The 24,895-nt window shown below is 48.5% G+C and overlaps 1 protein-coding gene across 1 annotated transcript in view; it reads left to right on the top strand.

Moving 5' to 3' along the window:
• Nucleotides 1-22,670, top strand: part of pik3r4 (phosphoinositide-3-kinase, regulatory subunit 4) — a 36,216-nt gene extending 13,546 nt beyond the window's left edge. Inside the window, exons 11-21 of the mRNA XM_072393468.1 lie at nucleotides 5,560-5,761; nucleotides 10,389-10,480; nucleotides 11,079-11,301; nucleotides 11,380-11,545; nucleotides 11,716-11,880; nucleotides 11,988-12,199; nucleotides 15,645-15,776; nucleotides 17,978-18,078; nucleotides 18,955-19,043; nucleotides 19,430-19,550; nucleotides 21,223-22,670. Coding sequence (XP_072249569.1) covers nucleotides 5,560-5,761; nucleotides 10,389-10,480; nucleotides 11,079-11,301; nucleotides 11,380-11,545; nucleotides 11,716-11,880; nucleotides 11,988-12,199; nucleotides 15,645-15,776; nucleotides 17,978-18,078; nucleotides 18,955-19,043; nucleotides 19,430-19,550; nucleotides 21,223-21,393 — 1,674 coding nt within the window. The 3' untranslated portion in view covers nucleotides 21,394-22,670. The remainder of the gene's footprint in view (nucleotides 1-5,559; nucleotides 5,762-10,388; nucleotides 10,481-11,078; nucleotides 11,302-11,379; nucleotides 11,546-11,715; nucleotides 11,881-11,987; nucleotides 12,200-15,644; nucleotides 15,777-17,977; nucleotides 18,079-18,954; nucleotides 19,044-19,429; nucleotides 19,551-21,222) is intronic.
• Nucleotides 22,671-24,895: the final 2,225 nt, after the last annotated feature.

Below are 24,895 nucleotides of genomic sequence, written 5' to 3'. Positions count from 1 at the left end.
GATCAGTGTTGATGCTGGACATCAGACAGAGTTTCAGATCAGTGTTGATGCTGGACATCAGACAGCCGTGGCAGGAGCACCCCGACAGTTCTCCGCCGAACCTTCAGGGTTTCTGTGGTTCTGCTATTTTGGATCCCCTCAGATTTAACCAGCTGAAGGCCGGTTCCACGCCTCCGTGTCGTGTTACCCGGGCGCTAAACATTCCCAGTTCTAGCTTTTACACGTCATTTGATTCTGATTTTAGTGACATTTCATGCAGCGCTCCAACTTTTATGAATACCACAGAAACCTGACGTTGGTGAGAGAGTTTAAGAGAAATTCAGGAGGTTTTTGTGTGGAATGGATCTCACAGGAGGTGGGAAACCAGATGAAAGACGCTGGATGCATTTCATGTGTGAGGCTCCCAGCATCGCTTTGATTTAATGAGTTTCTGAGCAACAACAAGCTTTTCCTCAGAACTGAACCTCGAAGGACCAGAAGGTTTCCCTGGAACTTGGAAAACAGCCTCTGCTGACAGCAAACAGGAGATTAAAGCGAGCGAAGTCGCCCACGGAGCAGGCAGAGAGCCCTGATTCCTGCCAGCAGATTGGTCTGGAAGCTGAGTGGATGCAGGTTTCAGTCTGAGAGAGAGTCCTGTTCACCGACTCCTTCTGAGGAGATCTGACCACAGGCTGAACCTGTGGAGTCCAGCAGATTCATTTTTATTCTGCTTCACTCCGGTTTCTATGATTTTAATAAGACTTGCATCAGTTGTCTGTTGACTTCCGTCCGTCCTGCACAGAAATCAAACGCTGACTTTCAGCTTTAAAGGGGAACGCTGCTCTGTGAACAGACCTGAGCCGTAAGACTTTCTGCTCTTCGCTCAAAGTCACCAAAAGGCTTCCCTCAGTTCGGCTCCGGTGAAATCGCTCCACGCTCGCTGAAATGTTAAAGAAGGAGCAAATCATCCGGGGACACATTAAAGGGGAACTCCGGTGTTTTTAAACCTTATTTCTGGCATGAAATACGTTCATCTGCTCACAGAGAACAGTTTGGTGAAAGTCGGCGTCCTTCTGAAGATATTTAGATAACTGGAGATCCATATAACGGAGTGAACGGGGCTTAGAGGATGCAGCCTCTAGATAAGGCATTATCTGTCTTTATTTCACCAATACTTTAAGAAGAATGAATGAATGAACGTGTGCTATAGCTCTGTTAGCTCATAGCTGCTGTTAGCTCATAGCTCTGTTAGCTCATAGCTGCTGTTAGCTCATAGCTCTGTTAGCTCATAGCTCTGTTATGTGGCTACTTGCAGCTATAGGAGAGCTAACGGAGGGATTTCTACACAGGCACTCTACTGGGACCACTTCATCCACACGCCCCCCTGCAGCACAGTTTATTCACTCCGTGCTCTGTGACAGTCGGCTAACTTCACACAGAGTTTGCTGCTGATAGTTTTGTGCAACATGGCAGGATATTTGTCAGATTTAGACAACGTGAACGAGGACTTTCAGTAAGATGGACGTTCTTACCGGAGTGAATAAACTGTGCTGCTATGAGCTAACAGAGCTATGAGCTAACAGAGCTATAGCACACGTTCATCCATTCATTCTTCTTAAAGTATTGGTGAAATAAAGACAGATAATGCCTTATTTAGAGGCTGCATCCTCTAAGCCCCGTTCACTCCGTTATATGGATCTCCAGTTATCTAAATATCTTCAGAAGGACGCCGACTTTCACCAAACTGTTCTCAGTGAGTAGATGGACGTATTTCATGCCAGAAATAAGGTTTAAAAACACCGGAGTTCCCCTTTAAGACCCTTTCTGTGCAGGGAATTCTGATGTAATTCTCTGGAAACGGGATGAAAGAGCAGCAGATGTAGGAAATAATGCAGAAGAAATGGAATTCCGAGTTGGCGTCTGCAGCTTTTCTCACAAGTCGACCTTCATGTGTTTGAATGAAAGCGTTTGTGGATCATGAATCTTTATTGTTGGTGGTTTACAGTTAAAAGGAATAATAACAACAACCACGAACGTCTGGTTTGGATTCATTTGTTCCACACTCTACGATCGCAGCATAAATATCCCAAAGATGTCTTTTTCTCTTTTTCCACACAGAAAAGTTCTGTACATAAGTTGTCTCAGAACAGGTTCTGCAGCTGTGATTCTGGTCTTTGGGAACCGGGTTCCCCTCAGGTTCTGTGTCCTCTCTCATAAATATAATACATATAATATAAGAATCATTCAAAGCAGGACGGGCTGCAGTCAGGAACCTGTTTGAGTTAAACCCTCAACAAGTGGTCCCAAACCGATCAATCAAGAATCAGCTCAGTTTCAGAGAAAATCGAAGAGAAATTCATTTTATTGATTGAATTTTCTTCGATGTATAAACCAACTAATTTTTTAATGTGTTTGATCCAGTATCAGCAGCACAGAACCAACAAATCAGCATAAAAACAAAGACTAAACGGGTGGTTTCCATGGCAGCGCGACGCACAGCCGGCAGTTAGCTGTAACTGGAAGCTTCTTTACAGCCAGAACCGCTCAACTGAGTTCTGGTCCAAAGGGCTGGATGATGGATGATGGATGGTGGATGGATGGATGGATGATGGATGGATGGATGGATGGATGGATGGATGGATGGATGGATGATGGATGGATGGATGGATGGATGGATGGATGATGGATGGATGATGGATGGATGGATGATGGATGGATGGATGATGGATGGTGGATGGATGGATGGATGATGGATGGATGGATGGATGGATGGATGATGGATGGATGGATGATGGATGATGGATGGTGGATGGATGGATGATGGATGGATGGATGGATGGATGATGGATGGATGGATGGATGATGGATGGTGGATGGATGGATGGATGATGGATGGATGGATGGATGATGGATGGATGGATGATGGATGGATGGATGGATGGATGGATGATGGATGGTGGATGGATGGATGGATGATGGATGGATGGATGATGGATGGATGGATGATGGATGGTGGATGGATGGATGGATGATGGATGGATGGATGGATGATGGATGGATGGATGATGGATGGTGGATGGATGGATGATGGATGGATGGATGGATGACGGATGATGGATGGATGATGGATGGATGATGGATGGATGATGGATGGATGATGGATGGATGGATGATGGATGGATGATGGATGGATGATGGATGGATGGATGGATGGATGGATGGATGATGGATGGTGGATGGATGGATGGATGATGGATGGATGGATGATGGATGGATGGATGGATGGATGGATGGATGATGGATGGTGGATGGATGGATGGATGATGGATGGATGGATGGATGGATGATGGATGGATGGATGATGGATGGATGGATGGATGATGGATGGATGATGGATGGATGGATGGATGGATGGATGGATGGATGATGGATGGATGGATGATGGATGGATGATGGATGGATGGATGGATGGATGATGGATGGATGGATGATGGATGGATGGATGATGGATGGATGGATGGATGGATGGATGATGGATGGATGGATGGATGGATGATGGATGGATGGATGGATGATGGATGGATGGATGGATGATGGATGGATGGATGATGGATGATGGATGGATGGATGGATGGATGGATGATGGATGGATGGATGGATGATGGATGATGGATGGATGATGGATGGATGGATGGATGATGGATGGATGGATGATGGAGGGATGAAAGGAGGGATGATGGATGGATGGATGGATGACGGATGATGGATGGATGATGGATGGATGATGGATGGATGATGGATGGATGATGGATGGATGGATGATGGATGGATGATGGATGGATGATGGATGGATGGATGGATGGATGGATGGATGATGGATGGATGGATGGATGGATGGATGGATGATGGATGGATGATGGATGGATGGATGATGGATGGATGGATGATGGATGGTGGATGGATGGATGGATGATGGATGGATGGATGGATGGATGATGGATGGATGGATGATGGATGGTGGATGGATGGATGATGGATGGATGGATGGATGGATGATGGATGGATGGATGGATGATGGATGGTGGATGGATGGATGGATGATGGATGGATGGATGATGGATGGATGATGGATGGATGGATGATGGATGGATGGATGGATGGATGGATGGATGATGGATGGTGGATGGATGGATGGATGATGGATGGATGGATGATGGATGGATGATGGATGGATGGATGGATGGACGGATGATGGATGGTGGATGGATGGATGGATGATGGATTGATGGATGGTGGATGGATGGATGGATGATGGATGGATGGATGGATGGATGATGGATGGATGATGGATGGATGGATGATGGATGGATGGATGATGGATGGTGGATGGATGGATGGATGATGGATGGATGGATGGATGGATGATGGATGGATGGATGATGGATGGTGGATGGATGGATGATGGATGGATGGATGGATGATGGATGGATGATGGATGGTGGATGGATGGATGGATGATGGATGGATGGATGATGGATGGATGGATGGATGATGGATGGTGGATGGATGGATGGATGATGGATGGATGGATGGATGGATGATGGATGGATGGATGATGGATGGATGGATGGATGATGGATGGATGATGGATGGATGGATGGATGGATGGATGGATGGATGATGGATGATGGATGGATGGATGATGGATGATGGATGGATGGATGATGGATGGATGGATGGATGATGGATGGATGGATGGATGGATGATGGATGGATGGATGGATGATGGATGGATGGATGATGGATGATGGATGGATGGATGATGGATGGATGGATGGATGATGGATGATGGATGGATGATGGATGGATGGATGGATGGATGATGGATGGATGGATGATGGAGGGATGAAAGGAGGGATGATGGATGGATGGATGGATGACGGATGATGGATGGATGATGGATGGATGATGGATGGATGATGGATGGATGGATGATGGATGGATGATGGATGGATGATGGATGGATGATGGATGGATGGATGATGGATGGATGATGGATGGATGGATGATGGATGGATGATGGATGGATGATGGATGGATGATGGATGGATGGATGATGGATGGATGATGGATGGATGATGGATGGATGGATGGATGATGGATGGATGGATTGATGGATGATGGATGGATGGATGGATGGATGATGGATGGATGGATGGATGAAAGGATGGATGATGGATGGATGATGGATGGATGGATGGATGATGGATGGATGGATTTAGATGGATGGATGGATGGATGGATGATGGATGGATGACGGATGGATGGATGGATGGATGGATGATGGATGGATGATGGATGGATGGATGATGGATGGATGATGGATGGAGGGATGATGGATGGATGATGGATGGATGGATGACGGATGATGGATGGATGAAAGGATGGGTGTAGTTCTGATGAACATTCCAGGCAGAGATGTCGTGATGCAGCACAATAAAAAGATGTTCTTCATGCAGAACCTGGCAGCCTGGGTTCTGAATGAGGCTGACCCGTGCTGTGGTGTCCTCTGCTGTTCAGGGCATGACGGAGGCAGAGGAGGACAAGCTGCTGGCTCTGAAAGACTTCATGCTGAAATCCAACAAGGCCAAAGCCAACATGGGTGAGCAGAGCCACCTGGGAGAGGCGGCCCAGACCGGCATCATCGACCTGGCCACGCTGGGCATCACCGGCCGTCAGGTGGACCTGGTCAAACCCAAGACCGAGGCCGAGGACAAAAGAGGTACACGGCGTCATGGTTACCTGAACACTGAACCTACTGTATCTGCAGCAGGATCTAACTGCTTCCTCCTCTGGCTGAGCTGCAGCTCTTCATTTCAGACTGATAATGTTTCTGTGTTTTCCTGCCAGCAACCGCAATTATTCACAGACTCCAACAGCATCCATATGGGCTCATTTAGCTTCTTCTGAGATGAAACCCGGGTCTCTGATTAGAGGTCTCCTGATGCTAAACATCTGAAGGGTCATTACTTCCACCGATGATGCAACATTTTGTTTGTTGCCACCAGGTTCGGACCTTAAGGTTCGATGGTCTTATGGATGTTTAGTATCTTCTCCTCATGGGAGTAGAAGCTCGTTATTCCACGTTCCTGTGGTGGTCTCCTTCTACCAGAGAGATGGATCATTCTGCTGTTTCCCTGCTTCCTGATCACTAATTTGTCTTTAATTATCTGACCTGTAGGTTTGTAGAAATCCAGTCCAGTGAGACTGACAGGGAGCAGTTTGACAGCTCTGGGATCACTTTGTGTAAATGGGGCTGAGGATCGTTGGGATTTCATCTCCATGACTCCAGCGAGTCCTGCGCTCCAGATGTTTCTCTGTCAGAGATAATTACTTCAAACTGCAGTTATTCCAGGGAAACCCCCCCTAAACCCCCCAAACCCTTTGTGTTCAGTTCAGTTTCAAAGTGGAGCAAAGTTTCTCCTCCTGCCTCTGGATGAGACCTCAAAAGGATTCTCTCATTTACCCGTCCTTTACCCGTCCTTTACCCGTCCTTTACCCGTCCTTTACCCGTCCTTTACCCGTCCTTTACCTGTCCTATACCTGTCCTATACCTGTCCTTTACCCGTCCTTTACCCGTCCTTTACCTGTCCTTTACCTGTCCTTTACCCGTCCTATACCCGTCCTTTACCCGTCCTTTACCCGTCCTTTACCCGTCCTTTACCTGTTGTTTACCCGTCCTTTAACCGTCCTTTACCCGTCCTTTACCCGTCCTTTACCCGTCCTTTACCTGTTGTTTACCCGTCCTTTAACCGTCCTATACCTGTCCTTTACCCGTCCTTTACCCGTCCTTTACCCGTCCTTTACCCGTCCTTTACCCGTCCTTTACCTGTCCTTTACCTGTCCTTTACCTGTCCTTTACCCGTCCTTTACCCGTCCTTTACCCGTCCTTTACCCGTCCTTTACCCGTCCTTTACCCGTCCTATACCTGTCCTATACCTGTCCTTTACCCGTCCTTTACCCGTCCTTTACCTGTCCTTTACCCGTCCTTTACCTGTCCTTTACCCGTCCTTTACCCGTCCTTTACCCGTCCTTTACCTGTTGTTTACCCGTCCTTTAACCGTCCTTTACCCGTCCTTTACCCGTCCTATACCTGTCCTTTACCTGTCCTTTACCTGTTGTTTACCCGTCCTTTAACCGTCCTATACCTGTCCTTTACCCGTCCTTTACCCGTCCTTTACCCGTCCTTTACCCGTCCTTTACCTGTCCTTTACCTGTCCTTTACCTGTCCTTTACCTGTCCTTTACCCGTCCTTTACCCGTCCTTTACCCGTCCTTTACCCGTCCTTTACCTGTCCTATACCTGTCCTATACCTGTCCTTTACCCGTCCTTTACCCGTCCTTTACCCGTCCTTTACCCGTCCTTTACCCGTCCTTTACCCGTCCTTTACCTGTTGTTTACCCGTCCTTTACCCGTCCTTTACCCGTCCTATACCTGTCCTTTACCTGTCCTTTACCTGTTGTTTACCCGTCCTTTACCCGTCCTTTACCTGTCCTTTACCCGTCCTTTACCCGTCCTTTACCCGTCCTTTACCCGTCCTTTACCTGTCCTTTACCCGTCCTTTACCCGTCCTTTACCCGTCCTTTACCCGTCCTTTACCCGTCCTTTACCTGTCCTATACCTGTCCTATACCTGTCCTTTACCCGTCCTTTACCCGTCCTTTACCTGTCCTTTACCCGTCCTATACCCGTCCTATACCCGTCCTTTACCCGTCCTTTACCCGTCCTTTACCCGTCCTTTACCCGTCCTTTACCTGTCCTTTACCCGTCCTTTACCCGTCCTTTACCCGTCCTTTACCCGTCCTTTACCTGTTGTTTACCCGTCCTTTAACCGTCCTTTACCCGTCCTTTACCCGTCCTATACCTGTCCTTTACCTGTCCTTTACCTGTCCTTTACCCGTCCTTTACCCGTCCTTTACCCGTCCTATACCCGTCCTATACCTGTCCTTTACCCTTCCTTTACCCGTCCCTTACCCGTCCTTTACCCGTCCTTTACCCGTCCTTTACCCGTCCTTTACCCGTCCTTTACCTGTCCTTTACCCGTCCTTTACCCGTCCTTTACCCGTCCCTTACCCGTCCTTTACCCATCCTTTACCCGTCCTTTACCCGTCCTTTACCCGTCCTTTACCCGTCCTTTACCCGTCCCTTACCCGTCCTTTACCCGTCCTTTACCTGTCCTTTACCCGTCCTTTACCTGTTGTTTACCCGTCCTTTAACCGTCCTTTACCCGTCCTTTACCCGTCCTTTACCCGTCCTTTACCTGTCCTATACCTGTCCTTTACCCGTCCTTTACCCGTCCTTTACCCGTCCTTTACCCGTCCTTTACCCGTCCTTTACCTGTTGTTTACCCGTCCTTTAACCGTCCTTTACCCGTCCTTTACCCGTCCTATACCTGTCCTTTACCTGTCCTTTACCCGTCCTTTACCCGTCCTTTACCCGTCCTTTACCCGTCCTTTACCTGTCCTTTACCCGTCCTTTACCCGTCCTTTACCTGTCCTTTACCCGTCCTTTACCCGTCCTTTACCCGTCCTTTACCTGTCCTTTACCCGTCCTTTACCCGTCCTTTACCTGTCCTTTACCCGTCCTTTACCTGTCCTTTACCTGTCCTTTACCCGTCCTTTACCCGTCCTTTACCTGTTGTTTACCCGTCCTTTACCCGTCCTTTACCCGTCCTTTACCCGTCCTTTACCCGTCCTTTACCCGTCCTTTACCCGTCATTTACCTGTCCTTTACCTGTCCTTTACCCGTCCTTTACCCGTCCTTTACCCGTCCTTTACCTGTTGTTTACCCGTCCTTTAACCGTCCTTTACCCGTCCTTTAACCGTCCTTTACCCGTCCTTTACCCGTCCTTTACCCGTCCTTTACCCGTCCTTTACCTGTCCTTTACCCGTCCTTTACCTGTCCTTTACCTGTCCTTTACCCGTCCTTTACCTGTCCTTTACCTGTCCTTTACCCGTCCTATACCTGTCCTTTACCCGTCCTTTACCCGTTGTTTACCTGTCCTTTACCCGTCCTTTACCTGTTGTTTACCCGTCCTTTACCCGTTGTTTACCTGTCCTTTACCTGTCCTTTACCCGTCCTTTACCCGTCCTTTACCCGTTGTTTACCTGTCCTTTACCTGTCCTTTACCTGTCCTTTACCCGTCCTTTACCCGTCCTTTACCCGTCCTTTACCTGTCCTTTACCTGTCCTTTACCTGTCCTTTACCTGTCCTTTACCCGTCCTTTACCCGTCCTTTACCCGTTGTTTACCTGTTCTTTACCTGTTCTTTACCTGTCCTTTACCTGTCCTTTACCCGTCCTTTACCTGTCCTTTACCTGTCCTTTACCTGTCCTTTACCCGTCCTTTACCCGTCCTTTACCCGTTGTTTACCTGTTCTTTACCTGTTCTTTACCTGTTCTTTACCTGTCCTTTACCTGTCCTTTACCCGTCCTTTACCTGTCCTTTACCTGTCCTTTACCTGTCCTTTACCCGTCCTTTACCCGTCCTTTACCCGTCCTTTACCTGTTCTTTACCTGTCCTTTACCTGTCCTTTACCCGTCCTTTACCTGTCCTTTACCTGTCCTTTACCCGTCCTTTACCCGTCCTTTACCCGTTGTTTACCTGTCCTTTACCTGTCCTTTACCTGTCCATTACCTGTCCTTTACCCGTCCTTTACCCGTTGTTTACCCGTCCTTTACCTGTCCTTTACCCGTCCTTTACCTGTCCTTTACCCGTCCTTTACCCGTCCTTTACCTGTCCTTTACCTGTCCTTTACCCGTCCTTTACCTGTCCTTTACCTGTCCTTTACCTGTCCTTTACCTGTCCTTTACCCGTCCTTTACCCGTCCTTTACCTGTCCTTTACCTGTCCTTTACCCGTCCTTTACCTGTCCTTTACCTGTCCTTTACCTGTCCTTTACCCGTCCTTTACCTGTCCTTTACCCGTCCTTTACCTGTCCTTTACCCGTCCTTTACCCGTTGTTTACCTGTTCTTTACCTGTCCTTTACCTGTCCTTTACCCGTCCTTTACCTGTCCTTTACCTGTCCTATACCTGTCCTTTACCCGTTGTTTACCCGTCCTTTACCTGTCCTTTACCCGTCCTTTACCTGTCCTTTACCCGTCCTTTACCCGTCCTTTACCCGTCCTTTACCTGTCCTTTACCTGTCCTTTACCCGTCCTTTACCCGTCCTTTACCTGTCCTTTACCTGTCCTTTACCCGTCCTTTACACCTGTCCTTTACCTGTCCTTTACCTGTCCTTTACCCGTCCTTTACCTGTCCTTTACCCGTCCTTTACCCGTCCTTTACCTGTCCTTTACCCGTCCTTTACCTGTTGTTTACCTGTTGTTTACCTGTTGTGTATCTCCTGCAGCGAGGAAGCACACCAAGCAGGACTCCACCATGAACGAGGAATGGAAGAGCATGTTTGGATCTCAGGAGCCGGCGTCCACGCAGCCCGCCACGGTAACGCCGCCCTGCTCAGTATTTATGCATTTAGCGGACGCTCATATCCCAGGTGGGGCAGCACATTTCATTCAGGGGGAGGTCAGGAACTCTGGTGCCCCACATGAAGGCAGCAGTCTTAGTGTGGGAGCAGGTGGAGCTGCAGGTGGAGCTCTTCACTGGAGCCCAGAACCACAACCAGTGTAGAAACTCCACCCTCAGAGAAACAACAACGCTGTCATTATTTATTGAACATAAACTGAGACAAAACACAGCAGCAGTGTGTGAAAAACCTCCCGATCGCTGATGTTTTCAGAGTCAATCAGGAGAAACTCCTTAGTTACGCTCGTAACTACTGACGTCTTCACAGAGTTTAACTCCCACTGACCCGGAGAAACTTGCTGTTTATGAAATATAAAGTGAATAAAGAGTTGCTATCGTAGCTCTTCTGTTAGTTCCCACTGCTCTGCTTATTACAGCCGCTGGCATACAGCGCCCCCTGCTGGCCACACATAGTGTAATCAGCCGCTGAAGTTAGGTGTGAATTCTTCTGACCGTTGGATGGAAACAGCTGCTGCTGAAATCTGTCGCATCACATCTTAAAAGCGTGTGTTTGCAGGCTGCCGACGGGCCGGTCGGTCAGATCAGGAAGACCGCCGTGACTCCGGCGCTCCCGGCGCTGCAGTCGGTGGCGAGTGGCCCCGCCTACCAGCGCCGCATCAACACCTGCAAGGCGGAGCTGCAGCAGCTGGTGCAGCAGAAGAGGGAGCAGTGCAGCGCGGAGCGCATGGCCAAACAGATGATGGAGAGCGCCGAGTGGGAGAGCCGCCCCCCCCCTCCAGGTAACGCTCTGCACCCTGCTGCCACTCGTGCACCTGAGGGCCGGCGGCGCCTCACAGGGCTGCGCTCCTGTGTTTCAGGCTGGCATCCCAAAGGTCTGCTGGTCGCCCACCTGCACGAGCACAAAGCTGCCGTCAACCGCATCAGAGTCTCGGACGAACACGCCATCTTTGCCACGGCGTCCAACGACGGTTCTGTGAAAGTCTGGGACAGTCAGAAGATGGAGGGCAAGACCACGACCACCAGGTGAGTGGCTCAGGCGGGGGAACGGCGCCACGGCTCCCGCTCTGAGTGGCGTTAACTGGGCTTCAGCTGAGTCTCATGTTTTACACTAAAGATAAACTTGGTGCTAATTCCTTTATGTTCTAAACGAGATGACTTTCGGTTCTGGCTCGGTTCTGGCTCGGTTCCTGCAGGTCCGTGTTGACTTATTCTCGTATCGGCGGTCACGTGAAGACGCTGACGTTCTGCCAGGGATCGCATTATTTGGCTGTGGCTTCAGACAACGGATCCATCCAGCTGCTGGCGGTCGAAGCAAATAAACCCCCAAAATCCCCCAAAGTGCAGCCCTTCCAGACCAGGTAATAGACGCACCCGCAGGTTCGGTCTATTCCTTGGTGTGGCTGAACTTTGCTGGAGCTGTAATTCAGCCCCCAGCCATCGTTTGAGACCTTTTCCCTGCTTCCAGGTCTCTGGACCTGCAGGAGGACGGCTGCGTGGTCGACATCCACCACTTCAACTCCGGCGCCCAGTCGGTGCTGGCGTACGCCTCCGTCAACGGCTCGCTGGTGGGGTGGGACCTTCGCTCCAACTCCAACGCCTGGACGCTCCGCCACGACCTGCGCCTCGGACTCATCACCTCCTTCAGCGTGGACATGCACCAGTGCTGGCTCTGCTTAGGTCTGCCACAGCTTCCTGGGAGCAGCTTCCCATCTGAAAGGATGAGGAACAGATGTGGGGGGGGGCTCAGTTTGTACAAAACAGATGTGGGGGGGCTCGCTTTATACAAAACAGATGTGGGGGGGCTCAGTTTGTACAAAACAGATGTGGGGGGGCTCAGTTTGTACAAAACAGATGTGGGGGGGCTCGCTTTATACAAAACAGACGCTTTATACAAAACAGATGTGGGGGGGGGGCTCGCTTTATACAAAACAGATGTGGGGGGCTCAGTTTATACAAAACAGATGTGGGGGGCTCAGTTTATACAAAACAGATGTGGGGGGCTCAGTTTATACAAAACAGATGTGGGGGGGGCTCGCTTTATACAAAACAGATGTGGAAGGGCTCAGTTTATACAAAACAGATGTGGGGGGGCTCAGTTTATACAAAACAGATGTGGGGGGGCTCAGTTTATACAAAACAGATGTGGGGGGGGCTCGCTTTATACAAAACAGATGTGGAAGGGCTCAGTTTATACAAAACAGATGTGGGGGGGCTCAGTTTATACAAAACAGATGTGGGGGGGGCTCGCTTTATACAAAACAGATGTGGAAGGGCTCAGTTTATACAAAACAGATGTGGGGGGGCTCAGTTTATACAAAACAGATGTGGAAGGGCTCAGTTTATACAAAACAGATGTGGGGGGCTCAGTTTATACAAAACAGATGTGGGGGGCTCAGTTTATACAAAACAGATGTGGGGGGGGGCTCAGTTTATACAAAACAGATGTGGGGGGGGCTCGCTTTATACGAAACAGATGTGTGGGGGGGCTCGCTTTATACGAAACAGATGTGTGGGGGGGCTCGCTTTATACGAAACAGATGTGGGGGGGCTCAGTTTATACAAAACAGATGTGGGGGGGGCTCGCTTTATACAAAACAGATGTGGGGGGGCTCGCTTTATACAAAACAGATGTGGGGGGGCTCAGTTTATACAAAACAGATGTGGGGGGGGCTCGCTTTATACAAAACAGATGTGGGGGGGCTCGCTTTATACAAAACAGATGTGGGGGGGCTCAGTTTATACAAAACAGATGTGGGGGGGGGGGGCTCGCTTTGTACAAAACAGATGTGGGGGGGCTCAGTTTATACAAAACAGATGTGGGGGGGGCTCGCTTTGTACAAAACAGATGTGGGGGGGGCTCAGTTTATACAAAACAGATGTGGGGGGGCTCGCTTTGTACAAAACAGATGTGGGGGGGCTCAGTTTATACAAAACAGATGTGGGGGGGCTCAGTTTATACAAAACAGATGTGGGGGGGCTCAGTTTATACAAAACAGATGTGGGGGGGCTCGCTTTGTACAAAACAGATGTGGGGGGGCTCAGTTTATACAAAACAGATGTGGGGGGGCTCAGTTTATACAAAACAGATGTGGGGGGGCTCGCTTTGTACAAAACAGATGTGGGGGGGCTCAGTTTATACAAAACAGATGTGGGGGGGCTCAGTTTATACAAAACAGATGTGGGGGGGCTCGCTTTATACAAAACAGATGTGGGGGGGGGGGCAGTTTCTACAAAACAGATGTGGGGGGGCTCGCTTTATACAAAACAGATGTGGGGGGGGGGGCAGTTTCTACAAAACCGATGTGGGGGGGCTCGCTTTGTACAAAACAGATGTGGGGGGGCTCAGTTTATACAAAACAGATGTGGGGGGGCTCAGTTTATACAAAACAGATGTGGGGGGGGCTCAGTTTATACAAAACACATGTGGGGGGGGCTCAGTTTATACAAAACAGATGTGGGGGGGCTCAGTTTATACAAAACAGATGTGGGGGGCTCAGTTTATACAAAACACATGTGGGGGGGGGCTCAGTTTATACAAAACAGATGTGGGGGGGGCTCAGTTTATACAAAACAGATGTGGGGGGGCTCAGTTTATACAAAACAGATGTGGGGGGGGCTCAGTTTATACAAAACAGACGCTTTATACAAAACACATGTGGGGGGGGGGCTTAGTTTATACAAAACAGATGTGGGGGGGGGCAGTTTCTACAAAACAGATGTGGGGGGGCTCAGTTTATACAAAACAGATGTGGGGGGGCTCAGTTTATACAAAACAGATGTGGGGGGGCTCAGTTTATACAAAACAGATGTGGGGGGGGCTCAGTTTATACAAAACAGACGCTTTATACAAAACACATGTGGGGGGGGGCTTAGTTTATACAAAACAGATGTGGGGGGGGCAGTTTCTACAAAACAGATGTGGGGGGGCTCAGTTTATACAAAACAGATGTGGGGGGGCTCAGTTTATACAAAACAGATGTGGGGGGCTCAGTTTATACAAAACAGATGTGGGGGGGGCTCAGTTTATACAAAACAGATGTGGGGGGCTCAGTTTATACAAAACAGATGTGGGGGGGCTCAGTTTATACAAAACAGATGTGGGGGGGCTCAGTTTATACAAAACACATGTGGGGTGGCTCAGTTTATACAAAACAGATGTGTGGGGGCTCAGTTTATACAAAACAGATGTGGGGGGGCTCAGTTTATACAAAACAGATGTGGGGGGGCTCAGTTTATACAAAACACATGTGGGGTGGCTCAGTTTATACAAAACAGATGTGGGGGGGCTCAGTTTATACAAAACACATGTGGGGTGGCTCAGTTTATACAAAACAGATGTGTGGGGGCTCAGTTTATACAAAACAGATGTGGGGGGGGCTCGCTTTGTACAAAACAGATTTGGGGGGGCTCAGTTTATACAAAACAGATGTGGGGGGGCTCGCTTTATACAAAACAGATGTGGGGGGGCTCGCTTTATACAAAACAGATGTGGGGGGGCTCGGTTTATACAAAACAGATGTGGGGGGGGCTCGCTTTATACAAAACAGATGTGGGGGGGGCTCGCTTTATACAAAACAGATGTGGGGGGGGCTCGCTTTATACAAAACAGATGTGGGGGGGCTCAGTTTATACAAAACAGATGTGGGGGGGCTCGCTTTATACAAAACACATGTGGGGGGGGCTCAGTTTATACAAAACACATGTGGGGGGGCTCAGTTTATACAAAACAGATGTGGGGGGGCTCAGTTTATACAAAACACATGTGGGGTGGCTCAGTTTATACAAAACAGATGTGGGGGGGCTCGCTTTATACAAAACACGTGGGGGGGCTCGCTTTATACAAAACACATGTGGGGGGGCTCGCTTTGTACAAAACAGATGTGGGGGGGGGGGGGGGCAGTTATGAAACAAGGCTAAACTTAAAGGCTGCTCTGAAGACAAAGAATAGGGATATGTTTCATTCACATTATGGTTGGTCTTAGTCTCCCCCCCCCCACTTTGGTCAGTGTAGGTGTTTAAATGTGTGAACAACCTCCTGATTGGCCCGTTTGAATCCTGGATTATCCAACCAGCAGCAGGTTTACAGAGCAGGTGTGACTTCAGCCCTTCTTGCTGTCTGCAGGTACGAGCAGCGGCACCATGGCCTGCTGGGATATGCGGTTCCAGCTGCCCATCTCGAACCACTCCCACCCGGCGCGAGCTCGAGTCCGACGGCTGCTGATGCACCCGCTCTATCAGTCATCGGTGATCGCAGGTCAGAGGCGTTACGGCCGAGCCGTTCAGTCCGGCGGCTCGGTGTGACCTCATCAACGTGTGTGTGTGTGTATAACTGTGTGTGTGTGTGTGTATAACTGTGTGTGTGTATAACTGTGTGTGTGTGTGTGTGTGTGTGTGTGTGTGTGTGTGTATAACTGTGTGTGTGTGTGTGTGTATAACTGTGTGTGTGTGTGTGTGTATAACTGTCTGTGTGTGTGTGTGTATAACTGTGTGTGTGTCTGTGTGTGTGTGTGTGTATAACTGTGTGTGTGTGTGTGTGTGTGTAACTGTGTGTGTGTGTGTGTGTGTGTGTGTGTGTATAACTGTGTGTGTGTGTATAACTGTGTGTGTGTGTGTGTATAACTGTGTGTGTGTGTATAACTGTGTGTGTGTGTATAACTGTGTGTGTGTATAACTGTGTGTGTGTGTGTGTATAACTGTGTGTGTGTGTATAACTGTGTGTGTGTATAACTGTGTGTGTGTGTGTGTATAACTGTGTGTGTGTGTGTGTGTGTATATAACTGTGTGTGTGTGTGTGTGTGTATAACTGTGTGTGTGTGTGTGTATAACTGTGTGTGTGTGTGTGTGTGTGTGTGTGTATAACTGTGTGTGTGTGTATAACTGTGTGTGTGTGTGTGTGTGTATAACTGTGTGTGTGTGTGTGTGTAACTGTGTGTGTGTGTGTGTGTGTGTGTGTGTGTAACTGTGTGTGTGTGTGTATATAACTGTGTGTGTGTGTGTGTGTAACTGTGTGTGTGTGTGTGTAACTGTGTGTGTGTGTGTGTGTGTGTGTGTGTGTATAACTGTGTGTGTATAACTGTGTGTGTGTATAACTGTGTGTGTGTGTATAACTGTGTGTGTGTGTGTGTATAACTGTGTGTGTGTATAACTGTGTGTGTGTGTGTGTATAACTGTGTGTGTGTGTGTGTGTGTGTATAACTGTGTGTGTGTGTGTGTGTGTATAACTGTGTGTGTGTGTGTGTGTGTGTATAACTGTGTGTGTGTGTGTATAACTGTGTGTGTGTGTGTATAACTGTGTGTGTGTGTGTGTGTGTGTGTGTATAACTGTGTGTGTGTGTGTGTGTGTATATAACTGTGTGTGTATAACTGTGTGTGTGTGTATAACTGTGTGTGTGTGTGTGTGTGTGTGTGTATAACTGTGTGTGTGTGTGTGTGTGTGTGTATAACTGTGTGTGTGTGTGTGTGTGTGTGTGTGTGTAACTGTGTGTGTGTGTGTGTGTGTGTGTGTGTATAACTGTGTGTGTGTGTGTGTGTATAACTGTGTGTGTGTGTGTGTGTGTATAACTGTGTGTGTGTGTGTGTGTATATAACTGTGTGTGTATAACTGTGTGTGTGTGTATAACTGTGTGTGTGTGTGTGTATAACTGTGTGTGTGTGTGTGTGTGTGTGTATAACTGTGTGTGTGTGTGTGTGTGTGTGTGTGTGTAACTGTGTGTGTGTGTGTGTGTGTGTGTGTGTGTGTGTGTGTGTGTATAACTGTGTGTGTGTGTGTGTGTATAACTGTGTGTGTGTGTGTGTGTGTATAACTGTGTGTGTGTGTGTGTGTGTGTGTGTGTGTAACTGTGTGTGTGTGTGTGTGTATAACTGTGTGTGTGTGTGTAACTGTGTGTGTGTGTGTGTGTGTGTGTGTGTGTGTATAACTGTGTGTGTATAACTGTGTGTGTGTGTGTATAACTGTGTGTGTGTGTGTGTATAACTGTGTGTGTGTGTATAACTGTGTGTGTGTGTGTGTATAACTCTGTGTGTGTGTGTGTGTGTATATAACTGTGTGTGTGTGTGTATAACTGTGTGTGTGTGTGTGTATAACTGTGTGTGTGTGTGTGTATAACTGTGTGTGTGTGTGTATAACTGTGTGTGTGTGTGTATAACTGTGTGTGTGTGTGTATAACTGTGTGTGTGTGTATAACTGTGTGTGTGTGTGTGTATAACTGTGTGTGTGTGTGTGTGTGTGTGTGTGTGTGTGTATAACTGTGTGTGTGTGTGTGTGTGTATAACTCTGTGTGTGTGTGTGTGTGTGTGTGTGTGTATAACTGTGTGTGTGTGTGTGTGTGTATAACTCTGTGTGTGTGTGTGTAACTGTGTGTGTGTGTGTGTGTAACTGTGTGTGTGTATAACTGTGTGTGTGTGTGTATAACTGTGTGTGTGTGTGTATAACTGTGTGTGTGTGTGTGTGTGCAGCGGTGCAGGGGAACAACGAGGTGTCGATGTGGGACATGGAGACGGGCGACAGGAAGTTCACTCTGTGGGCGAGCTCTGCACCCCCCCTCTCTGAGATGCAGGTGAGTCACTGCTGAACACACACAGCGTTGTGTTCGGTGTCCATGGTTACAGTGTGTGTGTGTGTGTGTGTGTGTGTACCTGTGTGTGTGTGTGTGTGTGTGTGTGTGTGTACCTGTGTGTGTGTGTGTGTGTGTGTGTACCTGTGTGTGTGTGTGTGTGTACCTGTGTGTGTGTGTGTGTGTACCTGTGTGTGTGTGTGTGTACCTGTGTGTGTGTGTACCTGTGTGTGTGTACCTGTGTGTGTGTGTGTGTACCTGTGTGTGTAACTCTGTGTGTGTGTGTGTGTAACTCTGTGTGTGTGTGTGTGTGTGTGTGTGTACCTGTGTGTGTGTGTGTGTACCTGTGTGTGTGTGTGTGTGTGTGTACCTGTGTGTGTGTGTGTGTGTGTGTGTGTGTGTGTGTGTGTAACTCTGTGTGTGTAACTCTGTCTGTGTGTGTGTGTGTGTGTGTACCTGTGTGTGTGTGTACCTGTGTGTGTGTGTGTGTGTGTGTGTACCTGTGTGTGTGTGTAACTCTGTGTGTGTGTGTGTGTGTGTACCTGTGTGTGTGTGTAACTCTGTGTGTGTGTGTGTGTGTACCTGTGTGTGTGTGTAACTCTGTGTGTGTGTGTGTGTGTGTGTGTGTGTGTGTAACTCTGTGTGTGTGTGTGTAACTCTGTGTGTGTGTGTGTAACTCTGTGTGTGTGTGTGTAACTCTGTGTGTAACTCTGTGTGTGTGTGTGTAACTCTGTGTGTGTGTGTGTAACTCTGTGTGTGTGTGTGTAACTCTGTGTGTAACTCTGTGTGTGTGTAACTCTGTGTGTGTAACTCTGTGTGTGTGTGTGTGTGTGTGTGTGTAACTCTGTGTGTGTGTGTGTGTGTGTGTGTGTGCTGCAGCCGTCTCCTCACAGCGTGCACGGGATCTACTGCAGTCCAGCTGATGGGAACCCCCTGCTGCTGACAGCCGGCTCCGACATGAGAATCAGGTGAGACTCACAACCAGTTTTATTCAAAATAAAACATTAAACATTCATCTTCTGATGCATTTGGACCCAGATGTTATGACCCAGTTCCAGCCCGTCTCACACAGTGGGCTCAAAGTTTACTTCAGGAGCTGCTGATGTGACACGAGGGCAGATTCAGCAGCTTCTTCTTCTTGGGTCTTCAGGACGTTGCATCTGAAAGGCTTCTTCAGTTCTGAACGGGTTGGAGTTTAATAAGAGAAGAAGAGTCCGGTTCAGTTAATCCTGTTTAATGGAAACCTTTAAAGAAACGAGGCTGTTAGAGTTAAAGACCTGCAGGGTGAACATCTGCCCAGCTGTTCAGGCACCAACTCACTTTAGTCTCATGCTAACGAGCGAGTTCTGTTCAGGTTCTGGGACCTGGCGTATCCTGAGAGGTCGTACATCGTAGCGGGAGGAGCCAACGACTCGCTGCACTGTCCGTCCGTCCTGTACAGCCGTAAGATTATAGAAGGGACCGAGGTCATACAGGTACACACACACACACACAGGTACACACAGGTACACACACACACACACACACACACAGGTACACACACACACAGGTACACACACACACACACACACACAGGTACACACACACACAGGTACACACACACACACACAGGTACACACACACACAGGTACACACACACACAGGTACACACACACACACAGGTACACACACACACACAGGTACACACACACACACACACAGGTACACACACACACACACAGGTACACACACACACACACACACACACACACACAGGTACACACACACACAGGTACACACACACACAGGTACACACACACACACAGGTACACACACACACACACACAGGTACACACACACACAGGTACACACACACACAGGTACACACACACACACAGGTACACACACACAGGTACACACACACACACACACACACACAGGTACACACAGGTACACACACACACACACAGGTACACACAGGTACACACACACACAGGTACACACACAGACACACACAGGTACACACACACACACACACACACAGGTACACACACACACACACACACACACACACAGGTACACACACACACACAGGTACACACACACACAGTAACACACACAGGTGTACACACACACACACACAGACAGACACACACACACAGACAGACACACACACAGGTACACACACACACACACACAGGTACACACACACACACAGGTACACACACACACAGGTACACACACACACACACAGGTACACACACACACACAGGTACACACACACACACACACACACAGACAGACACACACACAGGTACACACACACACACACACAGGTACACACACACACACACACAGGTACACACACACACAGGTACACACACACACACACAGGTACACACACACACACACAGGTACACACACACACACAGGTACACACACACACACACACACACAGGTACACACACACACACACACACACACACAGGTACACACACACACACACACAGGTACACACACACACACACAGGTACACACACACACACACATACAGGTACACACACACACACACACACACACACACAGGTACACACACATACAGGTACACACACACACACACACACACACACAGGTACACACACACACACACAGGTACACACACACACACACATACAGGTACACACACACACACACACACACACACACAGGTACACACACATACAGGTACACACACACACACACACACACACACAGGTACACACACACACACACACACACACAGGTAGACACACACACACACACACACACACACACAGGTACACACACACACAGGTACACACACACACACACAGAGTTATACACACACACACACACAGGTACACACACACACACAGGTACACACACACACACACAGGTACACACACACACACACAGTCACACACACACACACACACAGAGTTATACACACACACACACACACAGGTACACACACACACACACACAGGTACACACACACACACACAGTCACACACACACACACACACACAGGTACACACACTCACACACACACACAGTCACACACACACACACACACACAGGTACACACACACACACACGCCCCCCCACACACACACTGTGGGCCGGTCTCACGCCTTCGTGTCTCTGCAGGAGATCCACAGCAAACAGAAGAGCGGCGCCGCTGAGGACTCTCCTCGCCGCGGCCCAGAGTCCCTCCCTGTGGGACACCATGACATCATCACTGACATCGCCACCTTTCAGACCACACAGGGCTTCATCGTCACCTCGTCCAGGGACGGGATCGTCAAAGTGTGGAAGTGAACATGTGCACGTGCACGTGCACGTACACGTGCACGTACACGCGCACGCTGACACACACAGGTGTGTCCATCAGAACTTGTTTTCCTTTTGAAGCTTCTCCTTCACACGTTCGCCCTCCGCAGATGTTCTGCAGATGTTCTCCAGATGTTCTGCAGATGTTCTGCAGATGTTCCGCAGATGTTCTCCAGATGTTCTGCAGATGTTCCCCAGATGTTCCCCAGATGTTCCCCAGATGTTCCCCAGATGTTCTCCAGATGTTCCCCAGATGTTCCGCAGATGTTCCGCAGATGTTCTGCAGATGTTCTGCAGATGTTCTGCAGATGTTCTGCAGATGTTCCCCAGATGTTCCCCAGATGTTCTCCAGATGTTCTCCAGATGTTCTCCAGATGTTCTCCAGATGTTCCCCAGATGTTCCGCAGATGTTCTGCAGATGTTCTGCAGATGTTCAGGACAATAATGTTAATAAATTAATTCTTCTCACAACTAACTAATAAAGTTTAAATCCATCGACGGAGCCAAAAAGCTTCGGCCTCACTGGCTCAGTGAGTCCAGATCCGGTCCCAGATCCGGTTCTAGATCCGGTTCCAAATCCGGATCCAGATCCGGTCCCAGATCCGGTTCTAGATCCGGTCCCAGATCCAGTTCCAGATCCGGTTCTAGATCCAGTTCCAGATCCGGATCCAGATCCAGTTCCAGATCCGGTTCCAGATCCGGTTCCAGATCCAGTTCCAGATCCAGTTCCAGATCCGGTTCCAAATCCGGTTCCAGATCCGGTCCCAGATCCAGTTCCAGATCCAGTTCCAGATCCAGTTCCAGATCCGGTCCCGTATCACAGCAGCCGGATCTGTTCGCTGGATGGAGCGCGACTGATTTAAACCAATCAGAATGAGCCCAGCAGACGGGCAGAGATCCAGAATTTCACGTGTCCGATCCGCAGTTCTGGTTCTTCTGAGTCATTCTGGTGTGAAGCAGGAAGCTGATCCATCGAAGCCGGCTCTGGAGTCAGCTCTCAGCTGGTCCTTTCTGGGCTGTGGCAGGAGGAGGAGGGTGACCTTTGACCTCTGAGTGTTCGCTGGGTTCAAACCGACCCATAAAGCGAGTCACAGAACACGTGGGAATGAGTTTCTCTGCTCTCAGCTGATATCTGGCTTTGGGCTTCCTGCGATGGAAGGAAGCTGCACAGGAATCTGTGTAAATAAGTTAAAATCTGAATGTCTGAGTTGTATAAAGTTGTAACCGATGAATCATGTGACCCTCTTTCTGTTTTCTGAATAAAGCAGCAGAATCAGAACCGCTGTCGTGTGTTTCATTTCCAGATGTGAGCAGACGGGCTCTGATGGTACTGAGTTTAAGCTGCCAAAGGATTTTAGATCTGAACCCTTAGGAAAAGGTTCTTTCTGCCTCAGAGTGAAGTTTGAGCAGCTGTGAGGCAGAGGTCTCCTCCTCAGTCCTTCTGTCCTCAGCATGAAGCATATCTGCAGTAATGAAATACCTCTTTTATATTCTCTGTGTTGGCTCCACTGTCCCAGCTGGACTTCTCATTCTGTGCTGCCGTTTCTCCTCTTTTCACTTCCATGATGAGCTCCTGAGGAAGCTGCTTCGGGGTGTCAGGAGCTCTGTGTTTGCACAGACTTCAGGTCGTGGGATGAAACCATCGCATGGCTTCTAACACCAACGTTACGCTGATGATACCCAGCTCTATCTGTCTTTCTAACTGCTCTCCTAACTGCTCTCCTAACTGGTCTCCTAACTGGTTTCCTAACTGGTTTCCTAACTGGTCTCCTAACTGCTCTCCTAACTGGTTTCCTAACTGGTCTCCTAACTGGTTTCCTAACTGGTCTCCTAACTGGTTTCCTAACTGGTCTCCTAACTGGTTTCCTAACTGGTCTCCTAACTGGTTTCCTAACTGGTCTCCTAACTGCTCTCCTAACTGTTTTCCTAACTGTTTTCCTAACTGGTTTCCTAACTGGTCTCCTAACTGGTTTCCTAACTGGTCTCCTAACTGCTCTCCTAACTGGTTTCCTAACTGGTTTCCTAACTGGTCTCCTAACTGGTCTCCTAACTGTTTTCCTAACTGTTTTCCTAACTGTTTTCCTAACTGGTTTCCTAACTGGTCTCCTAACTGGTTTCCTAACTGGTCTCCTAACTGGTCTCCTAACCGGTTTCCTAACTGGTTTCCTAACTGGTTTCCTAACTGCTCTCCTAACTGGTTTCCTAACTGGTCTCCTAACTGGTTTCCTAACTGGTCTCCTAACTGGTTTCCTAACTGGTCTCCAGCCTGTGAAACCTCTGCAGATGGTCCAGAACGCGGCGGTGCGTCTGGTCTTGGATCAGCCTAAAAGAACCCGCCCCCCCTCTGTTCATTGAGCTCCTCTGGCTGCCTTTAGCCGCCTGCATCAGATCCAAGTCCCTGATGTTAGCTACAAAGAGCTTAATGGAGCGGCTCCATCTACTTGAAGGCTCTTGCAAAGGCTTCTGTCCCAACTGGGTCCCTCCGTTGGTCCCAGGATTGTCGTCTAGCAGCTCCTACACCACGCCTAAGACAATCCAAACTCTGTTCATGTGTCGTCCCACGATGGTGGAATGACCTACCGAGCGCTACCAGAACAGGAAATAATTTGAAGACCTATCTCTACTCTGTCCCCTCTGACAGAGTCGGACTCCTGGGTTCCTTCTATGTAGCTTATTGTTAGCTTTTTGTTAGCTTATTGTTAGCTTTTTGTTAGCTTATTGTTAGCTTATTGCTAGCTTTTTGTAAAGCTGTTATATCTTCATTTGTAAGTCGCTTTGGATAAAAGCGTCTGATAAATACAGAAACATAAAATAACCTCTTTCTTTCTTTGTTTCCTGAACATGAAAACAGAAGCATTGAACTTCTTCCCTCAGCAATTTGAAAATTTCTGCTTTAATTTTCCGCAATTTTCTGTCGTTTGACTGAAGGTGAAAAACCTTCCAGAGGAAAAACTGCTTCAGAACTCATTCATGTCTCCAGGAAACTTTAAACTTTTAAGATTAAAAGGTTCTTTTCATGGGGTCAGTGTTGTTTTATTCATCAGGTTGAACCTGCAGTGGAGCATCACTGCTGATGCTGCTGTGGTTGCTCTGAACACGACGTCTGCTGCATCCTCAGGATTCAGCTCCATCGGTAAAACTAAACCTGGTTTATTTTCTGGGAGCGTCTGAAACACCGGCTTCAAACTGTTGGCAGCTGATTTGACCTGAGTCGACCTGCACAGCTCCTCATGCATGAAAAACAACATCTTGGACTCACAACTGGTTTACAGAAAAACTTTATTGTCAAACTTCTGCTGTAAATTCCTTCAAACATTCAAGTCTCCACAGATATGGTGACATCAGCCTCCACCTGCTTCATAAAAATAGCACCTGAGCTGAGGACAGACAGAAAAAGACCTGAACAAACGTGGAACAGTGAGTCTGAGTGCTGGAAAGGAAGAGTCTTCGGGCTGAACCCGGAGGAACTCCAGCCTATGGAAGCTCTGAA

Source organism: Leuresthes tenuis, unplaced genomic scaffold (assembly GCF_036924035.1).
Source record: "Leuresthes tenuis unplaced genomic scaffold, fLeuTen1.0.hap1 SCAF_10, whole genome shotgun sequence".
Lineage (NCBI taxonomy): Eukaryota > Metazoa > Chordata > Actinopteri > Atheriniformes > Atherinopsidae > Leuresthes > Leuresthes tenuis.
The sequence above is the reverse complement of the archived record's forward strand: the minus strand, read 5'-3'. Positions and strand labels throughout refer to the sequence as shown.